This window comes from Drosophila persimilis, unplaced genomic scaffold, assembly GCF_003286085.1.
Source record: "Drosophila persimilis strain 14011-0111.01,24,50 unplaced genomic scaffold, DperRS2 tig00000000-arrow-pilon, whole genome shotgun sequence".
Lineage (NCBI taxonomy): Eukaryota > Metazoa > Arthropoda > Insecta > Diptera > Drosophilidae > Drosophila > Drosophila persimilis.
This window is the reverse complement of record NW_020825288.1, coordinates 6,719,677-6,740,562: the sequence shown is the minus strand read 5'-3', so window position 1 is coordinate 6,740,562 and position 20,886 is coordinate 6,719,677. Positions and strand designations below refer to the sequence as shown.

At 49.1% G+C, this 20,886-nt stretch overlaps 5 protein-coding genes across 8 annotated transcripts; 2 read left to right on the top strand and 3 right to left on the bottom strand.

Annotated features, from left to right (window-relative positions):
* The first annotated feature begins 52 nt into the window (after nt 1–52).
* Nucleotides 53–1,992, top strand: LOC6587757 (probable cytochrome P450 6d4). Its single transcript, XM_002012725.2, has 3 exons — nt 53–775; nt 840–1,042; nt 1,106–1,992. The coding sequence occupies exons 1-3, from the start codon at nt 87–89 to the stop codon at nt 1,753–1,755; spliced, it is 1,542 nt and encodes a 513-aa protein (XP_002012761.1). The 5' UTR covers nt 53–86; the 3' UTR covers nt 1,756–1,992.
* Nucleotides 1,993–2,827: 835 nt separating this feature from the next.
* LOC6587740 (cardioactive peptide) lies at nt 2,828–3,872 on the bottom strand. Its single transcript, XM_002012724.2, has 3 exons — nt 3,762–3,872; nt 3,373–3,436; nt 2,828–3,306 (listed from the first exon to the last, which is right to left on the bottom strand). The coding sequence occupies exons 1-3, from the start codon at nt 3,870–3,872 to the stop codon at nt 3,008–3,010; spliced, it is 474 nt and encodes a 157-aa protein (XP_002012760.1). The 3' UTR covers nt 2,828–3,007.
* Nucleotides 3,873–4,485: 613 nt separating this feature from the next.
* LOC6587732 lies at nt 4,486–6,726 on the top strand. Its single transcript, XM_002012723.2, has 6 exons — nt 4,486–4,747; nt 5,432–5,552; nt 5,617–5,955; nt 6,020–6,220; nt 6,281–6,394; nt 6,475–6,726. Exons 2-6 carry the CDS (start codon nt 5,439–5,441, stop codon nt 6,592–6,594), a joined length of 888 nt encoding a protein of 295 aa, XP_002012759.1. The 5' UTR covers nt 4,486–4,747; nt 5,432–5,438; the 3' UTR covers nt 6,595–6,726.
* Nucleotides 6,727–6,728: 2 nt separating this feature from the next.
* LOC6587724 lies at nt 6,729–9,551 on the bottom strand. Its single transcript, XM_026984360.1, has 10 exons — nt 9,408–9,551; nt 9,158–9,358; nt 8,838–9,101; nt 8,426–8,780; nt 8,185–8,370; nt 7,959–8,128; nt 7,750–7,897; nt 7,450–7,691; nt 6,921–7,395; nt 6,729–6,859 (listed from the first exon to the last, which is right to left on the bottom strand). Exons 1-10 carry the CDS (start codon nt 9,549–9,551, stop codon nt 6,729–6,731), a joined length of 2,316 nt encoding a protein of 771 aa, XP_026840161.1.
* Nucleotides 9,552–10,059: 508 nt separating this feature from the next.
* On the bottom strand, nt 10,060–20,294 carry LOC6587714 (protein winged eye). Of its 4 annotated transcripts, XM_026984517.1 has the most exons (12): nt 19,243–20,294; nt 19,013–19,152; nt 18,789–18,935; nt 16,481–16,594; nt 16,221–16,337; nt 13,662–15,936; nt 12,981–13,593; nt 12,639–12,924; nt 11,837–12,447; nt 11,593–11,772; nt 11,365–11,526; nt 10,060–11,298 (listed from the first exon to the last, which is right to left on the bottom strand). In XM_026984517.1, the coding sequence occupies exons 1-12, from the start codon at nt 19,599–19,601 to the stop codon at nt 11,023–11,025; spliced, it is 5,280 nt and encodes a 1,759-aa protein (XP_026840318.1). In that variant the 5' UTR covers nt 19,602–20,294; the 3' UTR covers nt 10,060–11,022. The 4 variants fall into 4 exon arrangements, with proteins under 4 accessions (XP_026840318.1, XP_026840317.1, XP_026840315.1 ...); XM_026984516.1 differs by lacking the exon at nt 19,243–20,294 and having other exon boundaries at nt 13,662–15,972; nt 19,013–19,237; XM_026984514.1 differs by lacking the exon at nt 19,243–20,294 and having other exon boundaries at nt 13,662–15,969; nt 19,013–19,177.
* Nucleotides 20,295–20,886: the final 592 nt, after the last annotated feature.

Below are 20,886 nucleotides of genomic sequence, written 5' to 3'. Positions count from 1 at the left end.
GTCTGAGCAACGCTTCAGTTGACTATAAACGGGCTTCGAGTTACGTCGCATTGGAGAATACAGAAAGAATCAGATTCAGTTGCAATATGTTTTCCCTCATTGTGCTGGCGGGCACCCTCTTGGCGTTGGGTTGGTTCTATTTGAAGCACCATTACCAGTACTGGGAGCGGCGCGGCTTTCCCTTCGATAGGCATTCCACTATACCATTCGGATGTCTGGACAGTGTCTGGCGGCGGGAGAAGGGCATGGGCATGGCCATCTACGATGCATATCAGAAGAGCAAGGAACGCTTTCTGGGCATTTACTTGCTCTTCCGTCCGGCTGTTTTAGTTCGCGATGCGGCCCTGGCACGACGTGTGCTGGCTCAGGATTTCGCCAGCTTCCATGATCGGGGCGTGTATGTCGATGAAGTCAACGATCCGTTGTCCGGCTCGATATTTGCCCTACGTGGCCAGAGCTGGCGTTCCATGCGCCACAAGCTGTCCCCCTGCTTTACGTCCGGCAAGCTCAAGGGAATGTTCAGCACCTCCGAGGAGATCGCCAACAATATGGTCAACCATTTGCAGAAGACTCTACCGGAACAGGGCTCCCAGGAGGTTGATCTGAAGACCGTGATGCAAACCTATGCCATCGACATAATTGCGTCGACCATCTTTGGCCTGGAAATGAACAGCTACCTGACACCGGACAACAAGTTCCGGAATCTGGTGACAATCGCACGCCGCAACACTCGCTTCACGACGATGTTTGGAATGATGATATTCCTAGTGCCATCGTAAGTCCATGCCAATCCCATCCCAGTCCGAGTCAGGGCTAAAGAGCTGTTTGTTTATTTGCAGTGTGGCAAAATTCCTGTTCTCATTGGGATTCAAGAACCAGGTGGCCCTGGCAATGCTGGAAATTGTCAAGGAGACCATCGAGTACCGCGAAAAGCATGGTATTGTGCGCAAGGACTTGCTCCAGCTGCTCATGGAGCTGAGGAATACAGGCGCAGTCGACGAGAGCGATGAGAACATATGGAAAATACAGAAGTCCGCTACCGGTGAGTGCCTGACCATCGTCTCCCATAACACAGTTGTGTGAAGCAGTTTCTTTTTGATCTCAGACCAAATCAAGTGCATTTCCTTGGAGGCCATCACGGCTCAGGCTTTCATATTCTACATTGCCGGGCAGGAGACTACCGGATCCACGGCTGCCTTCGTTCTGTTCGAGCTGGCCCAGTATCCGGAACTGCTGGAGCGCCTGCAGACCGAGGTGGACGAGACACTGGCCAAGAACGATGGACACATCACCTACGATGCGCTGCAAAAGATGGAGTTCCTTGATCTGTGCGTGCAGGAGTCGCTGCGCAAGTATCCGGGCCTTCCCATGCTGAATCGCGAATGCACCCAGGACTACACCGTACCGGACACCGATCATGTCATCCCGAAGGGCACTCCGGTGGTCATCTCTCTCTATGGCATACACCACGACGCCGAATACTTCCCGGAGCCCGAAACGTACGATCCCGATCGCTACTCGGAGGAGAATCGCAACTTCAGTCCCACGGCCTTCATGCCCTTCGGCGAAGGACCCAGGATCTGCATAGCCCAGCGCATGGGACTCGTGAATGCCAAGCTGGCCATTATCAATGTCCTCAAGAACTTCAACGTCGAAGTGATGAGCAAACGCCAGCTCGAGTTCGAGAACAGCGGCATTGCCCTTCTGCCCAAGAATGGGGTCAAGGTGCGTCTGTCCAAGAGACTGCCCAAGTGAACCAAAATTATGCATAATTATGAAATTCTACACCAGTGCCAGTGCGCCAGTCTATCGATTTGCTTTGATTATTCAGATTAAGATAGCAGTGAAATGATTAGGTGGTCTTATCATTATCAACGGTTCTGGTTCCCAAAGCGACTACCGATAAGCATTATCAAACAAAAAACAAAAAAAATATCAATGTCAGTAGTGTGCCTGCCAACTAAATTATTTCTAATTATATTTATATACGTACTATTTACTTGTATTATGTACTAATGTAATAAAATCTTTGTGATAACTATCCAATCATTTCATTATAATGATATTCAAACAGCTCCGGCTGTGGGGTCTGCAGGGTGGGGGCTTTTCGAGAAACGGTTCCATTGGTACACGTTCTGTAAATGGTAGTCTGTATTTGCAAGAATGGTACACGTATGTACATAGCTATTGTAGGACTTAGGTCTGGGCTTCCTGAATGAAACAGGGAATTCTTGTGTTACTTTTATACGAGATTTGGATTTATCAAGTTTTGGAAAGTATCAACACAAGTTGATTTACTAAAAATATAATAACTTTATCAGTCTTTGAACAATTTTAATGATTAGTAGCTTATTTGGTTTGTAACTAACGCCCCTAATGAAATAAAATATTAAAAAAATATCTTACCCTGCAAAAAGATATTATAAAGATATTGCAAAGTTGGAAAACCTTTAAAAAAATGGCAGGAAATTTCCAGTTTTGTTTGAATGGAAACCTTTTTGTGGAAACCTAGTTTTACATCACATGAATGGCCCGATCTTTCTGTTTTTGATCCATAAGTATTTGTCAGTATCGGCGCGGTACATATCATATATATATAATATCGTATATACCGTGCAAAAACTCACCCAAAAACGGCTTTTGAATTATTATTAAAGTTTTTGCTTTACCAGTTCAGAAGGTGGTTATAAGACCTACTCAACCAGGCCCTATAAACTAATTGTATCTCTTATAAAGTTCTCATTTTCTAACACTGTGCCATCACCATTTAGATTCTCTCAAAGGTTTATTCCGGACCATTAAAAAAACACTCAAAACACAGTCCACATCAAGTCAACAATTTTTATTGGATGCTTTCAATGTAGAATCTCTCTCTTAATTCAGGGTCAAATATATAGATATATAGTGTATGTATGTATGTATTATATACAATAACAGAACCGTTGTGATAACTATCGATGTGGTGTCGTGGCGGGTTGGCGTGGGGGGGTCGTCAGTTCGTTGGCCTTTAAATATTCTCACGCTCCTCCTGCATTTGTAGCCGCTGTCCGTTCTCCAGCATTTTCTGTCTGTTGCTCTTCTGTCTGAAGATCTCCTTGCTGGCCTCCTTGATGGCCTCGAAGATCTTCGCCTGGGACATTATTTGCTTCTGCACATTCTCCACAGCTGGCTCGGCATTGATATCGATCAGATCACTCAGTCCCTCCGACAAATACTCATTGTTATAGGGCTTTTCTTCAAGCTCGTTGCGTTTTATCAGCGAAAAGGGCGGATACGAGGGATACGAAGTACGCTTGCGTCCACATCCTGCAGATATTGGAATGGGAATGGGATGAAATGCACCTGGAAATCTGGGACTCTTGGGAATGTTACCTGTGAAGGCATTGCAAAAGGGTCGCTTCTCGTACTTCCACTGTATAACTCCGCTGAGTTTGTGCTGTGCAAAGAAAAACATAAACGATTTGAATGGGACTGCAATTGAGTCATTTTTAAAAGCTGCACTTATGTTTAATGGTTTTTTGTGAAATTCTGACACCGCGGCAGGGGATTTTCTTTTATGGAATGCCATCAAACCCAACGAAATATTATCACAACTGTGCAATTTCACTTATAGACAAGCGGTGATGAAATATTTTGTGCTATCAGCTTAGATTGTGAAGTTCAGGGACGCTTCATTTGATCCATATCTTATACGCATTATTCATTGTTTAACTCCCTAAATAAACGAACTAAGACACATCCTGATAGTGTGTTGAACTCACATTCGCCAAGTTATTCACTTCATTGTTTTCCCTCTCCAGCGATGCATTGCCCGAGAGCATGCAAATCAGGAGCACCACCAGGCCCAGGCACATTTTAAGAGAACTCTTCATGATGATGACAGAATGAAAAATATTGTGAATTATTAGGATCCGTTTATAGTTTGAGCAACGCCCGATTCGCTTAACACTCGAGAGCCAAATGAATGGAGCGCTGGCTTGGGCCTCGGTCAACATGTCGGATACGCAATGTGAGACTTGTTGCTTTCAGCGTGTGACAGGACGTCCTGCGGAGCGTTGAATGTATTTTGGTTGCCAGTTAATAGCTTTTTGTGTTTTTCCCGACCTTACCCAGCTCTACGATGGCCCCCCTCCATCCCCCATTCCCCAGTCGAACGACATTGCATTGACGTTTGCGGTCCTTGGTGTTTGGCGCTTGGTCCTTGCCCTTGCCAAGGGTTCAACATACAGGGGGGGTATTTAAATTGAAATTCTTAAAGAGCATAAGCATCTCCACTGATTTTCGAGCAGTGTAGCTGCATAGGCAGAACACATTTGAGAGAACCGACCGTCTATTTATAAAAAACCCGATGCGAAGCAAACGAAAACATACTCACCGATGCCTATGTACATCACACACGTTCTCGTGGCCAAGTGTGCATTTTCCGAAAAGATTTCCACACCAGCAGAGACTTTCACGGGATTTTTCGGCTAAAACAGAGGCAATTTCGAATCGATTCTCTGTGGGAACGGTTCGGTTCGCGTACTCCTCAGAAAAAGTTGCAACAAGCGCAACAGCCCCCAGCAGCATAGAAATAAATTTTATCTGGAAAAATAAATTAATATTGTAAAATTTCGTATAAACAAATCGCAACTCTGTGCCACGTTCCGATTTGGCCTTTTGTGTGTGTTTTTTTGTTCGGTTTTCCGTGACCGGAATCGGTGTCGAAAGTGAAGGAATTTCTGTGTCACTTCTACTAAAATAGCATGTGAGTAATTTGGAAAAGTATAAGTTAAGCTAATTAATTGACGTAATTCGAATGCATAATACGATTATGAGTATCCATAAGTGCAGTAGAGATGCCATACCATGGCCCTTCTGTATCGCATTGCATAGGTTTTTCCTGTTGCCTGTTCGAATTTTCTGTACCTTGTTATTTGGCTTTTTGTCTACGTAAAGTAAAAGACCTATAAATACCGCGGCTATTTTGAGTTTTTCTCAGTTTTACTGTCACACTTCGGTTTGACAACGTTTTCTCTGTCCTGTTTTGTCTCTACCAATTGCTGTCGCCGCCGGCTTTTGCCATTTTCCCCGTTTACCCATTGCCCAAATCGTTGTTCATTTTTGCAACATTGAGAGTTTTTCCGCCTCTTTGTTTACCATATGAAAAATGGGAATTCCTCGCATATTTTCTTGTGTCGAAATTGTAAACATTTCGGCACGATCGCACGATAATTGGACTTTAAATTACAACATTGAGATGGAAAGAAGAGGCCGTGCGGATCGTAAAAAAATAAGCATACATCATAAAAAGGTGAAAAGCAGTACAATTAATGGCCATAATGGCGTATGGCCTGTTCTGCTGCAGGCCCCTCTCCCATCCACATATGTAGATACTTATTTTTAAATACAGAAATTTATTTTATTAATTTCCTCACTCGCCTATTTATAGACAAAAGATGTCAGAGCCCGCAGCCCAACAACAGCAGCCGCAAAATGGCAAGGAGCGCTCCAAGTCCACGGAGGAGAAAGAGATACCGCGCGAACCGGCGCTGGTCTGCAAAGACATCGATGTAAGTCATTTAAAATAGAAGAAGGAAAGGGATTTGAAATGGTATTGGTATCGTTTCGTCTCAGATAAAGACTGAACTAGAAAGCCTAGTGAAACTGCTGGATGGCAAGATCTACAAAGAGGAGGAGGTGGCCATGGAGGAGCTGCATCAGTATTTGATCGAGGACGATGGCTCCTGGGCACTGGGTGACAATTTTCTGGTCTTCGTGCAGCGAGTACTGCGCGATACTCAGGCCTTTTCCCCAGACACACGGATACATCTGATACGGACATTGGCCTATGCGGCCCTCAAGGACGATGTGATCATTATTTTGCACCAGGATCGCCGGGATCATACGCTGATGAACTTTGCCCAGGACATTGACAAGCACACACCCGAGGAGCAGCAGGCCTGGGCCATGTTTGTGAGTAGAGGGCAAAAAGCAACCATTTTCTATCCCATATACATATTTATGATCTGTTCAATAGATGTGCAACCTCTTTGAGAACGTTGGTCCCTCCGAATGGCTGCTCTACATTTCCGAGTGGGAATACAATGGCCAGACAACCTCCAATATACGTGTCACCACCAAGGTGGCCGTCCACTGCATCCTCTCCAATTGCCCGCAGTTGAAAAACATTGGCAGCATGATCCTCTACAATATTGCCATCAAGGAAGTGAAGACTGTGGTATGAAAGGAAGCCCCAGCGTCAGAAGTACTCTACTAATATCTGATCGGGTTTTATTAGGTCTTTGATGACATCGCCGTGGAGCTGGCCATGGCCATTCTGCAGTTCTTCCAGAGCAGTCCCAACGAAGATCAGATCTACCGCACATTGAAGGCCCTCGCACGCTTCATCGAGGTATTGACCCATATACCCATTTCGCGTTGACAGCTGTCAACAATTGGCATATTTTTCATTATTCTTCGTTTTGTTTTTAGGTCTCGCAAGACGTACCAATGATCATTCAGATGATTGGACCGCATCCAAAACAATTTACCGGCAAGAGCGAGCGTGTCGATGAGCTAGTAAAGATCATTAGTCGCAAAGTGCCCGCCTAGGCGGATCCTTCCAAGAACCCACCCACCCCCTACCCAACACATCCCTTTTCTATATACTCGTATATTTTAGATCTTTCTCTTTTTGTAAAGCATTTTGCGCAACACAATAAACACATTTGTATGCCCAGACAATCCTAGAGATCGCCGCAGCACAGTTTCAGGAAGGGGAAGCCACTGCCGCCGCTGGCACGCAGCTGGAGCCAGTGCTTCTGATTGGAGACGAACATCTCCGATGGCAGCTGGGTGTCCTGGCCGGCAGCGTCCTCTGTAAAGGAGCAAATGGGGTATCAGCCAACAGGTAAACCGAAGACCTTAACTTAACTTACGCGCCTTCTTGTCGTACTTGGGCGATTGGCTAATGGAGATGACATCCTCTGGCTTTCGCAGGAGTATCTTGCCCACACCCTTGCACATGCGCAGCACCTCGTGATTGCTCAGCTTCTCCAGCTGCTGTTCGTCCAGCAAAGTGCAGGCCAAGATCCATTCGCGGACATCGTCAAAGTCGTTGAGCAGTCGCACGGCTCCATTGATGCTGAAACGAATGCGCTTCTGGAAGATAAAGTCCAGCCAGGCCTCGCAGATCAGCTTCAGGATGAGCTTCAGTATGACAATGTCCTTGGTGGCACGTATGGTGGGCAGGTAGATCTCGTCCAGCACATAGCCCACATACAGGCTCTTCTCCTCGTTGTTGTAGATCTCGCGCTGCCAAAAGTTGGCTGAGGGAAAGCAGAGCGTAAAATTGGCCAGACTAAGGACTCGACAGACCGCTGACAATATCTGAACACACTCATCGGTGGTTTTCTATGGAGCACAAACAGAATGATAGAAAAGAAACAGATTGATATCTAGCCGTACCTTTAACTTGTCTATATTGGCATTGACTTCGGCTATCAGCTTGGTCCGCAGTGCCACACAGACCAGCATGAGGATATCGCTTAGATCGGCAGTGAGTTTCGGCAGTTTAAAGGTGATGAATACATTCAGGCAGAGCTTCACATCGTGCTCCAAAATCTGGAAGAAGCGATCCATTTGCCACTCGCAGCACAGCAGCTTGGCCTGTTCGGTGACCCACAGACGCATCGAGTGGACAGAGTGATCTGAAATTGTTCGTACACATAAGTGACAGATCTCCTCTAGAGTACCTCTCGTTAATACCCAGCCTATGCAATATGGGTATCTGCTCGGCCACTGGCAGCAGGCTGGAGTTGTTGTGGGCCTCCAAGTTGGAGAAATACTGATTGCTCAAATTCACGAGATTCGCGAATATGCTGATCCACACAGTGCCAGTGGGGGTTCCAGAAGCCTGTATACAGTATAGACAGTTACAAAGGGGGAAAAAAGTATAGGGTATGGCAGACACTCACATTCTTGGGGTAATCGCGGTACTGTTCCACAACCGCATCCACCAGGCGCTTCGAGTCGTTCGATGATATGAGAGTCAGGCGGAAGAGCTGATCCCAAATGTTATTGCAAACAAAGCCAGTCAGGATCTCGCCAATGCCGCGCAGCGTAGAGAATACTGGTTCCGGTATATCTGATGGAAGGAAATGCAGCTCAAAATAGATGACTTTTTGTTTCGGTGTGCCTTACCATGCACATTCTGATGATAGAGCCAGCTCCGAATGGAGTCTATGTGGGTGAGACTGTAGCAGGATACCGGCGTGTCTATCCACCAGAGGAGTATGTGGTCCAATATGATGCCCACATAGGACCAGAGCAAGCGCAATCCCTTCACAATGTACACGTTCATGTCCACAGTGCCGCCCTTGCCATTGTCTGTTGGGGATTATAGGCATATAGATGTATACTCTGAATTATTGTGATTACCCACCGAAGATGGTCGGACTTATCTCCGTTGCCTTGGCTATCAGCTGGGCTATGAACACACGCTCCTTCTGCAGAAAGCTCTCGGTATGCTTGCAGCGCAGACTCTGGTGATCTTGGTCGGCATCCTGAAGCTGTAGATTGCCATCGGCAATCTGCATGGCCTTGCAGTCCTGGGCAGAGTCACAGTACGGCGGATAGTCGCCAGCGGCAAAGGAGATGTTGAGAGTGCGCAAGATCTCCAGGCTGGAGGAAGTGGACTCGTGGTTCTGCTGCTCTCGCCAGGCATCCTGCTCGCCCATGTTAAACAGACCGAACACCAGATCCAGAGCATTCTGCTCCACACGAGTCTGGGCAACAAGCTGCAAGGAAAACCAAAAACACAATCTAAAAGGTCATAGGTCTAGAGCGAAGCCCACCTGCAGAACGTAGCCAAAATCGATTGGCTTGAGCGTGAGTAGTAGCCCCGGAAACATGTTGCTGCACACATTTGCATGCATCTCCTCCTTCCGTTTGCCGCTCAGCTTGGGCTCTCCATCGTCCGAATCGTCCTCGACCAGCTCCACTTCTGGCTGCAACAGGGGCTTCTCCACTTTGCGACACTTGTTGTACAGCTGGGTGATGTGAAGCGCCCAGTTGAGCCACATCTCCGACTGCATGGACTTGCGGAGCAGTAAACTCAACTGAAACGGATCAACGGAATCATCACTCAGATCAGGAGACAGAAAGCTGGACCCACCGTTCGCTTGAGCACAAAGGTCAGCTGACAGAAGCGCCTGTCGTTCAGCTCCATCACCAGATGGAACTTCTTCATCAGCAGCTGGTTGTAGGGACTGCGCTTGATCTTCTTGGAGAGCGACTGAAAGTCGGCGTTCTTGGTCTCATCCTTCAGGTTCCAGTACTGCTCCACCACGCGCTCGCACTCCTCCAAAATGGTATCCTAACAAAGCCTTGAGTCTCGTGTGATCGCAGCTCAGAGATCCACTTACATGCTCGCTGAATATCGCTGAATTGACATCGATCACGATCCGTTTGCTAATCCGGCGTAGCTCCAGGCCCAATTTGCCGATTTCCGCGAACGTGTGCATCGGCTGGGATTTGTTGCGGCAGTACCATTTCGGAGTGGTGCTCATTTTTTCGGTGGGGGGCCTGGCCGGCGGCGGCAACCCCCTGACACAAGACAACCGATTGCCTGCGCCTGGCCCTAAACAAATCGCTTTTTAATTATTGTGTCTCGCAGGCACGCATCCGTCGTTCCACCGTCTATCCTATTTCCAATAGCCTGGGGCCCAGGCACTGGCCAAAATGCAAATTTTCCTATTGTTTGATCGATGCCAGGACACACTCGTGACTCGTGACCCCCGCAGCCAGGCAACGCACGCATTTGACAGTGGGTGGAGGGCACCTGGGGCAGGCCGGGGCTTCGATTCATGGCTCTTTGAATCGACAGACACGCATTTGTCATTCCTACGCTTCCGGCAAAACGGGTACATTCATTTATATAGTCCATTCTATATAGAGAGATCCCCGTTGGGTATACGGCAGTCGTCATTGGTTCCATTTTACCTGCCAAATTCCTGGGGAAAACCCCCAGCGAAAGGATTTAGTTGGCCCACAGAGACAGAGACAGACAGTAGCTAGTTCAGTATATCCGGCAAGTTTATTGATATAATTATAGATAGGTGTTTGATTTGATGGTTGCTGTTGCTGTTGCTGATTCTTTTTGAATAAACGAGCTGTAAATATTCCGCACATACATACGAGTGGTACACGTACACCCTCTCTGCCTGGCTGTTCTCTAAATTAATCAACCTATGCCTATACTCTCTCCTCCTCTGTACACATCAACATCATCTGGTTTTCTTTTGCTATCACATTGAATTGTTACATTTATAGTAGTAGTTGCTGCTGCTGCATGTTGCCTGCTTAAAATCATTAAAACACGTTTTAAATTTCATCTGAAACATGTCGGTATACACACGCATTCGTTAACAAGTGTATTTCCGTATTCCGTATCCCGTATTCGTATCCGTTTTTGGAGCTGTAAATTGTATTATGTTGGGTGTTGTGTTTTGTGTGGGTTGGGTGTTGGGTGTTGTATGTAAGGAAGTCAGGAGCACACATATCGTTTTCTTTTTGTTGTTGTAAACATTTATGAACATTCAGTGAATCTTCTTTTGTCGTCGTCGTCGTCGTCGTCGTTCTCTGGCGCGTTTTACAGCATCTTTATACAAAAAATTATACTTAAAATTGCTTGCGCTTCTCGTAACTACACATAAATTTTAGTGGTTGTTGCTTAGTACCTTGTTCTCTCTCTCTCTAACTCTCTCGTTTACTTTCGCTGCTAAATGTCCTTTTTTTGTTTGTTTTTTTCCGAGTTTTTGTTGTTTTTTTTTTGTTGAACTACATAATACATTTAAAATATATATAGAAGTACATAATATTTGTATACATATAGGTATATATATGCTTTCTCTTTTCTGCTGTTCCGCGCGTATAGTAAAATATAATGTATAATGTGTGTATATATATTGTATATATATAGTTTTGTATGCACTATGCCTAATCATGCCATGCCTAGCCATGATTCATCGTCCACTCTGCTTAATCCTCAATAGTTGTAGTTGTAGTTGTAGTAGTAGTATTTGTATCCTGCAGCTCTTCGAGAGTTGGAATATCGTCTTGTAGTTTTAGCACTTGTAACCTTGGGTTATAGTGCCCCGCTAAATAATATGTATCATTGTTATCGTATATGGATTGATATTGCTTCGAATCGGCACCGAATTTCTCAAAGTAGTGCCCAAACTGCAGCACTTCGCACCGGTGCGAAATGGTCTGCACATCGTTCTCATCATCGTGCGACGATTCGAACAGAGCACCCTATAAAATGGAAGGAATAGTGGATTAGAATTGATTACCTTTCATTGAAAATAAGAAGACTCTTACCGGATACTTCAACTTTGGGCAGCCAGTCGTTTCCTCCGGATGATAGAACCACGCCACTCGCACCACCTTATTGCCTGTGCTGGTCTCCCACATGGACTCAATGCGTCCGATATAGGGACGATCCGGTCTGCCCGTCGATAGAAATACTGCACTGTCCCCGACCTAAATGAACCGCGCAAAATTCGAATCAATCTTTGAACTGAAACTGAACCGAATTCAGGGACCTACCGTGATGGTCTCTTTGCCCCTTTTGATTGTTTTGTAAAATTGCTTTCTGGCTCGGCCCTTGACGCCCCCCTTGCGGTAGGCAACGCCATTCCAACCCCACAGCTGCCGCTCCGGCAGAAAGGCGGCTATCTTGCTGCTACCCTTGGAGTTGTTATGCTCGACCAGATCCTCGCCCTTGGCCTGCAGGCGAAAAAAGGAGGGGAGTAAGTGAAGCAGATATTGGATACTGTGTTAAGAAAGTTACCTCATCGGATATCTCAGACATCAGATTGGAGGCACTCTCCTCTTCCATATCCAAATGTTCCGTCTTCACTTTAACCTCCATCTTGACACGGTTTGTATTTGACGCAGGGACAGCCGCCGCCGCCGTCGGCTCAGGAACATCCTCCGCTGTCGTTGAAAAGTCCTGCTGTTGTTCCGGCTCCTCGCTGCCATTCTTGCGGTGATGTTTCTTGTGCTTCTTGCGTTTCTTGTGCTTATGGTGCTTACGACCGGCGGCCTCATCGACGCCGCCTCCAGCATCGCCAGATGCGGCTAGATCGGCTATGCCTTCGTTCGAGGCGGCAGCCACTGCCCGGGAACTGGCGCCGCCGGCGCCATTCTGTGCCCTCGAAATCTTCTTGAGGCTCTTCTTCAGACGCTTCTTCTCGCTGCGCTGCGTGAACAGCTCCATGGTGGCAGCCAGTGAGGTGGTGTTATCACTATTCATGACCGCACTGTGATGGCTGTGCGAGTCCTCGCAGCCGGAAATGTGGGCAGGCTCCTGCGAAGTGCAGCGAAGTCCACCAATCTCCCCACTGCGCAGAGCGCCGCGCTTCTGCTTGCCTACTGAGTAGAGGGGATTATCGTTGTACTCTGGTTCCATGTGGGTTGGATGTGGGGCAAAAGGCGGGAGGATCAACGAAAATAACAAAGAAGTAAATAAAGGCACGAACAAAGACAACCACTATAACACACAGCACGCGTGGACGAGAAACCAAATGACAGGAAAGATGGCAGAATGGATGGCCCGCAATGCCCCCTGGTAGTACCCCCTGCATACACACCTGCTATGGGATAGTCGCTGAGTAGCAGCCGTATATTCTGCAAGCGGATCCTGCCGCTGTCCCCGTCATCGAACTCCACGCTGACAAAGTCCGGCGTATGGGTCGGCGTGCTGGCTGCACCTGCCCCTGCCCCTGCCCCTGCTGCCGCCGTCGGGACTCCCTCCACAGCTGTCTCCGACTCAATGGCACGGCCCGGATAAAGGCATCGGTACTGCTGACTCCAATAGGCACACAGACGCGTGCCCACCGGCACACACTCCACGCTCTTGGGCGCCAGCTCCAGGATCTGCCACAAAGATTGATTGATTGATTGTCTGAACAGAGATGAACACTCGCACTCACCGTATCCTTGAGTATATCCTCGCGCGACATCACATGCGACTTGTTGCCGCGCTCTCCGTCCAGCGTGATGGCATAGACATCTGGCGGTCGCAGCGGCTTCATCACGCCCGCATAGAAGAGCCCGCCCATGTCGGTGAGAACGCGCGTCTCGTCGCGGTACAGATGCTCGCTGGTCAGCTGCAGCTCGCGATCCGTGGCGCTGGCCCTTCGCTTGGTCTCTGTGGGGGCCGTTGGGCCGTTGCCGTTTCCGCTGTCGCCGCCACCAGAGTCGCTCGCCTTTAGCTTCCGCTTCCTGCGCACCAGAGATGCGGACGACGATTGCTTGTGCGCCGCAGCCGACGGCGAGGAGGATGTGGAGGAGGATATGGAGGTAGCTATGGGGGCAATCGGTGCAACGGCCGCGTCTAGCGCCGAGGGCTCGAGGCGTACAAACGATGAGGTAATTGTTGAGCCACTGTTCGGCAAGGGACTGGGCTCTGTCTGTGGCTGCTGGGGCGGCGGCGGTGGCGGAAACGAGTGTGTCGTCTTCTCCGGGAAGCGCAGGAAGCTCGACGCTTGCAGGTTGCTGCTTGAGAATTTCGGGAATTTGTAATCGCGCAGCGGTGATGAAGTTCTAAAGGGTTGAAAGGGGGATAGGGTTTAATTAATGCCTTGCTTGGACTTGGAACCCTCCGCACTTACCCCAGGACACTGGACAGCGTTGAGCTGAGCGTCAGCTGTGGCTGTTGCAGCGGCGATTGGATTGGCTGGACTGGCTGCTGTTGCTGCTGCTGCAACTTGTGAGCCTTTCGCTTCTTCTTCAGCTTGGATATCTCGTCCAGCTTCTTCTTCGTCTTGCGATACTGACGCGATACGTTGGCCAAACGCATCCGCATGCTGCTGTCCATTATGTTGAACACCTCGTGGCCAAAGCGCTGCGCATAAGAGGGATGCATAGTCTGCAGGGCGTTCTTTAGCTCCGACTGCAGCTCCTCGTCGTGCAGGTGGATGTCAGCGTCTTCGAGATCCATCGGCGACGGCTGCTCAAACTGCTGCTGGCGGCTGTTGCTCCGCCGATGCTTCTTTTTGCTCTTCTTGCTGCAACGCGCCGACTTGCGGCTCTCGGTGGACGAGGACTTGGAATGTTTGTGCTTCTTGCGCTTCGGGGGGCTCGGATCGACGGACTGCAGCGACGTGGTGGGCAGCTCAATGCCTTGCATGGATGGAAATGCTGGCGAGCTTAATGGCATTTGAAAGGAAGATGATGAGGAGAACACCGATCCTCCTCCTCCTCCTCCTCCTGCTGCTGGTGGTGGCACAAAACCAAAGCAGGAATTTCCCTCTGGCCCACCGCCAGTCGTGTGCGTGTGCATGTGCTTCTGCGTGGGCGTGGGCGTGCCCGGCGCTGATGCTGGCGGCGTCGGCGTGGGACTGGGCGTACGCGAATAGGGCGTGGCAAAGAGGCTGCTGCCCTGCACCACCTCTTCCTGGATACGCTGCTCGGCCAAGGCGCACAGCAGCTTCAGGCCGCCCAACGGCTCCTGCGGAGTCGTCTCCAATTCCATCATTGGCTGCGGCGGCACCACGGGCTGCAGCGGCATTGAAGGCGGAGGCGGAGGCGCCACCGAGTGTGCAGTGTGCTCGATGTGCTCCATCGGCTCCTGTTTCACACGCACAAACGGTGTGCTATTGGTACTGATGTTCGAGAGCAGCTCCAGCCCCGTCAGATCTTCGGGCGCTGTCTGTGGTGTTTCCATGGCCGGCGGTGGAGGGATCTGTTCCGCCGAATCATGACTGGCACTGGGTTGAATGTCACTGGACACTGGATTGGTCTGGTTCTGGGTCTGTGTCTGGGTCTGGGATTGGGTATGGGCATGGGTTTGGGTCTGGGTATGGCACTCGGTTGGCACTTCACTGGGTTTGGTCAGTTCCAGTGGCTGGACCAGGGAAATCGTCAGGGCTTCCTCTGTCATTGGCTCATTGACTCCCGTCCTGGTCAGGGGTGGACAGGGGTAGCTCAAGCTCTCGTCCTCGCTGCACACGGGCGTGTCCGTTTGGATGTTGACATCCTGCATCTGCGGCAGAAGGGATCCCTGCGACAGTGGCATTGCCACCTCCGGCAGACGGGGCGGCGTCTGCGGCGTCAGGGGCGCGTGCAGCTTAAAGTTGAGCGCAGCCGCCGCCGCCGCCTCATCGCATGCACCACCAGGCATGGGTGTGCCGGCAGCAGACATTTCACTGGCGGCGCCATGCATGGACAGATTCAGCAGCGCCGGCGTGGCTGCGGCGGAGTGGCCGGGCATCGACTGAAACATTTGATGATGCATCGGATGGCCCGTTCCCATCGCAGCAGCCGTGGCCCCATCCATGGTGGCCGAGGTGGGGGGCGTGGGCAGACGCATCAGATTCAGAGCCTGCTCCTTGTCGCGCGTCGTCGTCGTCTCCAGCGGCACCAGCGGCGGCAGGGCCAGCGGCAGTGGAGGGTGCGTCGAATAGTCCTCCACTTTCATGCCCTGCGGCGGCCACAGCAGCGATCCAATGGGCGTCGACTGAGCCGCAGCCGCCAGGCTGAGAAATCGCGAACTGCTCGAACTGAGGCTGCTGGTGCTGCTCGTGACCCCCGCGCTGGCCGCCACAGCCGCTGCCAGGCTCAGGTTGATCGTGGAGTTGGTGGTGGTGGTGCTGCTCGTCTGCTGATTGCTGCTGTGCTGGCACAGGGTCGAGCTGCCCGACGCATTGGCCGCCGCGGCCAGGTACAGCTGCAGCGTGGAGGCGTACGACGGCGTGGGGCCCAGCGTCGAGTGGCCACCCATGCCCATCGAGTTGAAGAACAAGTTGGGCGGCGGCTGGAGGGCGGCAGCAGCAGCAGCCGCTGCGGCAGCGGCCGCAGAGCCGCCTGGAGCTGTCGCCTGGGGTATGTAGGAGGGCCAGACAAAGGCTGTGGCAGCCGCAGCCGCCGCGGCCTGCTGGAACGGATCTGTGGGCGTTAAGAGGGGAAAATTTGATATGCCTGCTGTGTGCATGGAGACATTTTTTGGATTTGGATTTGGATTTGAATTTCGGATACAGGACACGTCGGAGGGGAGGAGGAGAGGAGGAGAGAAGCGTAGTTATAAAAGCATGAATTAGTTTTGTTTTGTTTTGGCTTTTTGGCGATACAGTTTTCGAAATCAAATTCTAGAAATTCTAGGAAATTCCGTGCATGCAATGTGGAGTGCAGAATGTCGTATGTCGTATGCTGTATGGGGCACAAGGACTTACCGAGCGCTGCTGGTGCGGCCGGCAGCAGCACCACCTGTCCGCGGTTGGCCTCCCGCGTATATTGCAGGCCCACCGTGGCGGGGGACATGGAAATCACTGATTCAATGGGTAATGCATCTACAAAAAACGCAACGAAAAAGGAATAGAGAAAAAGAACCCAAATAGAGGAGGAGATAGATAGAGAATCACGATACGGGGGATATCGGCAGGATATGTGGCATTTGTGTGCTCTGGGTGGGGTTAAGGGGTGCTTTACTCACTCGGGTATTGCCAGAATGTCGATGGGGTACGGTTCAGATCCTCCGCTGTGGCCGTGCCGGTGGTCATCAGGTCGCCGTTGCCCGTGAAGTACAGATTGCCGCAACTGGTGGCACCTGCAACACACACACAAGCACACACAAATTCGATTATACATAATTCGTGTCCAAAAATTCAATTATCTTTTCCACTCCGGCAGGACTTCAAGAACAGCCTGTCCTGTTTCGTATGTATACGGAAAATATTGCAATGTCCTTGAACTATGCAGTACAGCCGCCCCCAGAGCCCACCCCCTTTATGGCCTGTGGCTGAATAATTCCACAAGCAATTCGATTAAAGCGTACATCCTGCCGCTCTCTAATTGCATTACATTACAAGAGAGCTATTAAAAACCATCTAAATAATGACAGCCACACAGATACACGGGTGTGTCTGTATTCCCCTTCGGATCCCATTTGAAAAACGCAATTACTGCTACATTATTTGACAAGTGACTCCATCTTTTGGGCAGCCTGTCAGCCCGTAAGCCTGTGTCTTGGAAACTACCCACCAAAAGTGGATATAAATAGAATCCGTACGGAAGGGCACCACGGCCAGGGACCATTGCCATATGGTCATGTTACCCAAACCACTTTCATCGTGTCGTGTTCCTGGATCCATGCTCCTGCTCCTGCCAGCAACCAGTCAATGTTCACTCTACACAGCTTGAGCATCCCTTGTGGCATTTCCCCTCGACAACCACCTTCTTCTTCTTGTTCTCGGGGCCGCAGCCGCCGTCGCTAAGTTGTCGGAAAACACCCACCCGAGAGCACTGCCTATGAGTAATCCGTCTTTAGATTCGCGCTTCGATGCCCTTCTCCGCCCACGCTCACACACACGAGACCGGGTTTTTTTGAAGCGTACAAGCCATCACCGAATCTATTGGTGCCCTAAACTTTGTACATATATTCTTCTATACTTTATATAGACTGTTTCTCGGGAGTCGGATAGTTCAAAGAGAGCGTACATCCACTTATGGATCCCCTGTATGGGTGATCTGTTGATCCTCTACACCGAGATGCTCAAGCGAATGCTGCTAGAGGAAGAACATTACAGAAACTACATACATTGCATGTGCATGATGCAACAAAATGGCTTATTTGTACTGCTATTGGACTGCTGGGACCCTGGCCGCCGCTGGTCTATAGCTTAGCTGAAGGTTCTTTAAACCAATGACTATGCAATGGCCAAGATGTTGCATGACGCACCTAAAAGCTGGTTATATGGCGGCGATTTTCCTCCGCCTATGTTGCCTCCGTTTCGCCTCTATGGTTCGTCGGTTTGCTCTATGCCTAGGGCAGCTGAGTCGGAGCCCAGAAGCTAATAACAAAATACACAGTCTTTAGAGACACCCCCAAGTACAAGTGGAATGCTGGAACGAGGCTCAAGACACGACTCGGTCCCAAGAAATGCTTAAGCGCCTGAAATTACGTTAGTCTTTTGTTTTTTTTTTTAGATATATGAATGATATTGGAATCTAAAGAGAATCTAAATTTGTAAAACTGAATTTATAAAGTTAGAAAAGATGGTACAGTCTCTATTCCGTACAACGAATTTATTTCCAGAACCTTGTAATGCTATATTCCGGAAAACTGAACTCTATATTACGAATTTTCGTTATAACGAATTCTCCTTGAGATTCGCTATATGGAATTTCGACTGTAATAGAATGATATTAGAAGGCAAATCTGTTTTGATTGTCGTTTCTCAATAGCAAATGCCTTCGTAGAGCATTCGCAAGTCCATGATGACCTCTCTTTGGTTTCGCAAAATGTGTGTTTCACTTTCGTTTTATTTCCGCTTTAGAAGTTCGTATGATTTACCACCGGTTTCCTTATATATTTCATATACAATATCTACGTTTTAATATTAAAGAATTCGTGAGGGGTGGGTCGCAGCGAGTCAGCCGCTGTCACAACAACGACAGCCACACAGCAGGCGGCCATCATCTCACATCATATGATTTCTGCCCTCTCAACTCTGACGGGGTGTTTACGGCGACACGGAGACACCCTCAACTCAAGAACTGGAGCGAGGGACGGACGGACTGAAGGAATTTTTCAATGTTTGTTGAAATCTTATTAGCGTTATAATTGAACGACGGCCGTGTCCTGGTCGCTCGCTTTATAAGCATCATAACGATGCCCTTGGGGACGGGTCGGCTGGCCAGCGCTCATTAGAGGTTCTCACACACACACATACACACACAGACAAATCTGGAGCTCTTAAATTAAATTAGATGCTGCCGATGAGGCCCCGTCCAACACTTACTCAAGTCAGCGACGCGTATGCCGAAGCAGTTCATGTCCTTGCTGAGTGGTTGCTGCAGAGGCAACGCTGCCGGGTTGGTCAGTGCCGACACCAGGGCTTCCTGCGGCCGTTTCCGGGCCACGGCAATACCAATGGGCACGGAATTGCCTAAGCATAAAAATAACGAAATAAATGGCGTTGAGAGGAGACCAAGGGGGAGGAGGGGAAGATGAGGGGAAACCTACTTGTGCTGCCATTGCCATTTGACTTTTCTAGATCGGACACTTTGGGGGATGGTGCCTCGATCTTAACGAGAGTCGTTAGTGTGGACGAAGACATGGTCTTGGAAGTGGCTGATGCGGTTACAGAAGAGGACACTGTGCCCAGGCCAGCGGCTGTGAGCGATGCAGATGATGATTGAAGATGATGATGCTGCTGCTGCTGCTGCTGGTGGTGGTGCTGTTGCTGCTGCTGCTGGTGGTGGTGGTGGTGCTGGTGGTGGTTTAGCGGCTGGTGGTTCTGCTGATGCTGATGCTGCTGCTGATGGCAATTGTTGGAACTAATCTCGGATACCTGGCAAGGCTCGCGTTTGATCTGCACAAAGGTGTAGGAGGAGTTGGTCTGCTGGTGGTGATGGAGCGGCGTGACAGCCCCCGTGCTCATATAGCCCCCAAACTGATCAAGATGCAACGATGGCGGCACTCCTATGTGGGCTCCTGCTGATTGGGTCGTTGTGGTGGGCACTAGAAATGTGGCTGTTGCTGTGGCAGCGGCCACCGAGGAACTCAGGACATCCGCGGCATTGCTGGTGGCGTTCCCATTGAATGTGGCCATTTGTTGATATTTTTTAGTTACTCCAAAATTGTTGGATTCTTTGAGCTGTTGCTAGTTTGGAGGAGGGGCAGCGGCATTGCTCGCGCGCAATGGCCCCTGGGGACTCCGGGGAGGGGACACTTGGGGTCAGGCTCGGTCTTGGGCTCGCAGAATCGGCGACGTGCTGAGACGCATATACTTTGCGTACGGACTATTCTATGTACATATATCTCTCTATATCTATGTATATATTTAAACGGCCACAACTAAAACATCCATTATCTGCGGCACACACTCACTCACACACACGCACACACACACGCAGAGAGACGGACACACAGTCTACATTTTTACAGGTTTTCTCTGCTTTTTGGTGCAACATTCAACGGTTTTGTACCTTTGTGTTTTTATAAATAAATGACATAATCCACACGACGCGACGTATGCAACTTGCAATATATATCTATGTGTTCAAAACTGGACCTGTGTGCTCTCTGCTGCTAGAGTCCCCCAAGCACAAGCACTGGGCAGAGTCGAGTCGAGTCGGAGGTGGCGACGGCACGGGCGAAGGTGGAGGCGCGACGTTGTGCTGTGTGGACAGCGCGATATTTCCATAGGTCGTGGCGCGTTCAACGTATTCCCAACGGGATTCCATCTACAAGATGGCACACTGTTTACGACCGCGCGGTTTTTTATTTATTTTTATTGTTTCTGCGAATTAGAAATCCCTGGAAAAAGTCTGTGACAGAGGACTTATCAATAAAAATATACCGTCTAACCCTCAGAAAAATACCGAAATATACCGATGAAGAAACGAACTTAGCCCACTCAAGCCCCTTTATTTAAACAGGATAACTACTTGAGTTAAACCGCGCAAAACAATACGAATAATTATAATAATCATTTCTCTTTTAGGACCACCCTATCCTTCATCTTTGCTTGAAGAACGACTACGATATCGTTCACCTAAACTGCGCTAAAATTTTCAAAATTCATAACTTTCGTGGAGTGTATTTTAATACCAACTGGTCGACAATGGGCTAATCGTTCTCTTTCCATGACCGGAAATCATATTCTTCGATTTTGATATTCGGTTTAGTATTACTAGCTGGCTAGGATATTCAGTGCTGAAGACATAATTTTATCCAAATGATGAATCAATTTTCTACAAAATTGGTTGATTTCAAAGACTCCCTTATTTGGATTGTGTCTAAAATAAGGTTTAAACAAATGAAGTCAAAGCATAAAACGTCAGTTGGTATGAAAAGTAACGTAGTGAGTATTGAATGTCACGTCATTTCGTACA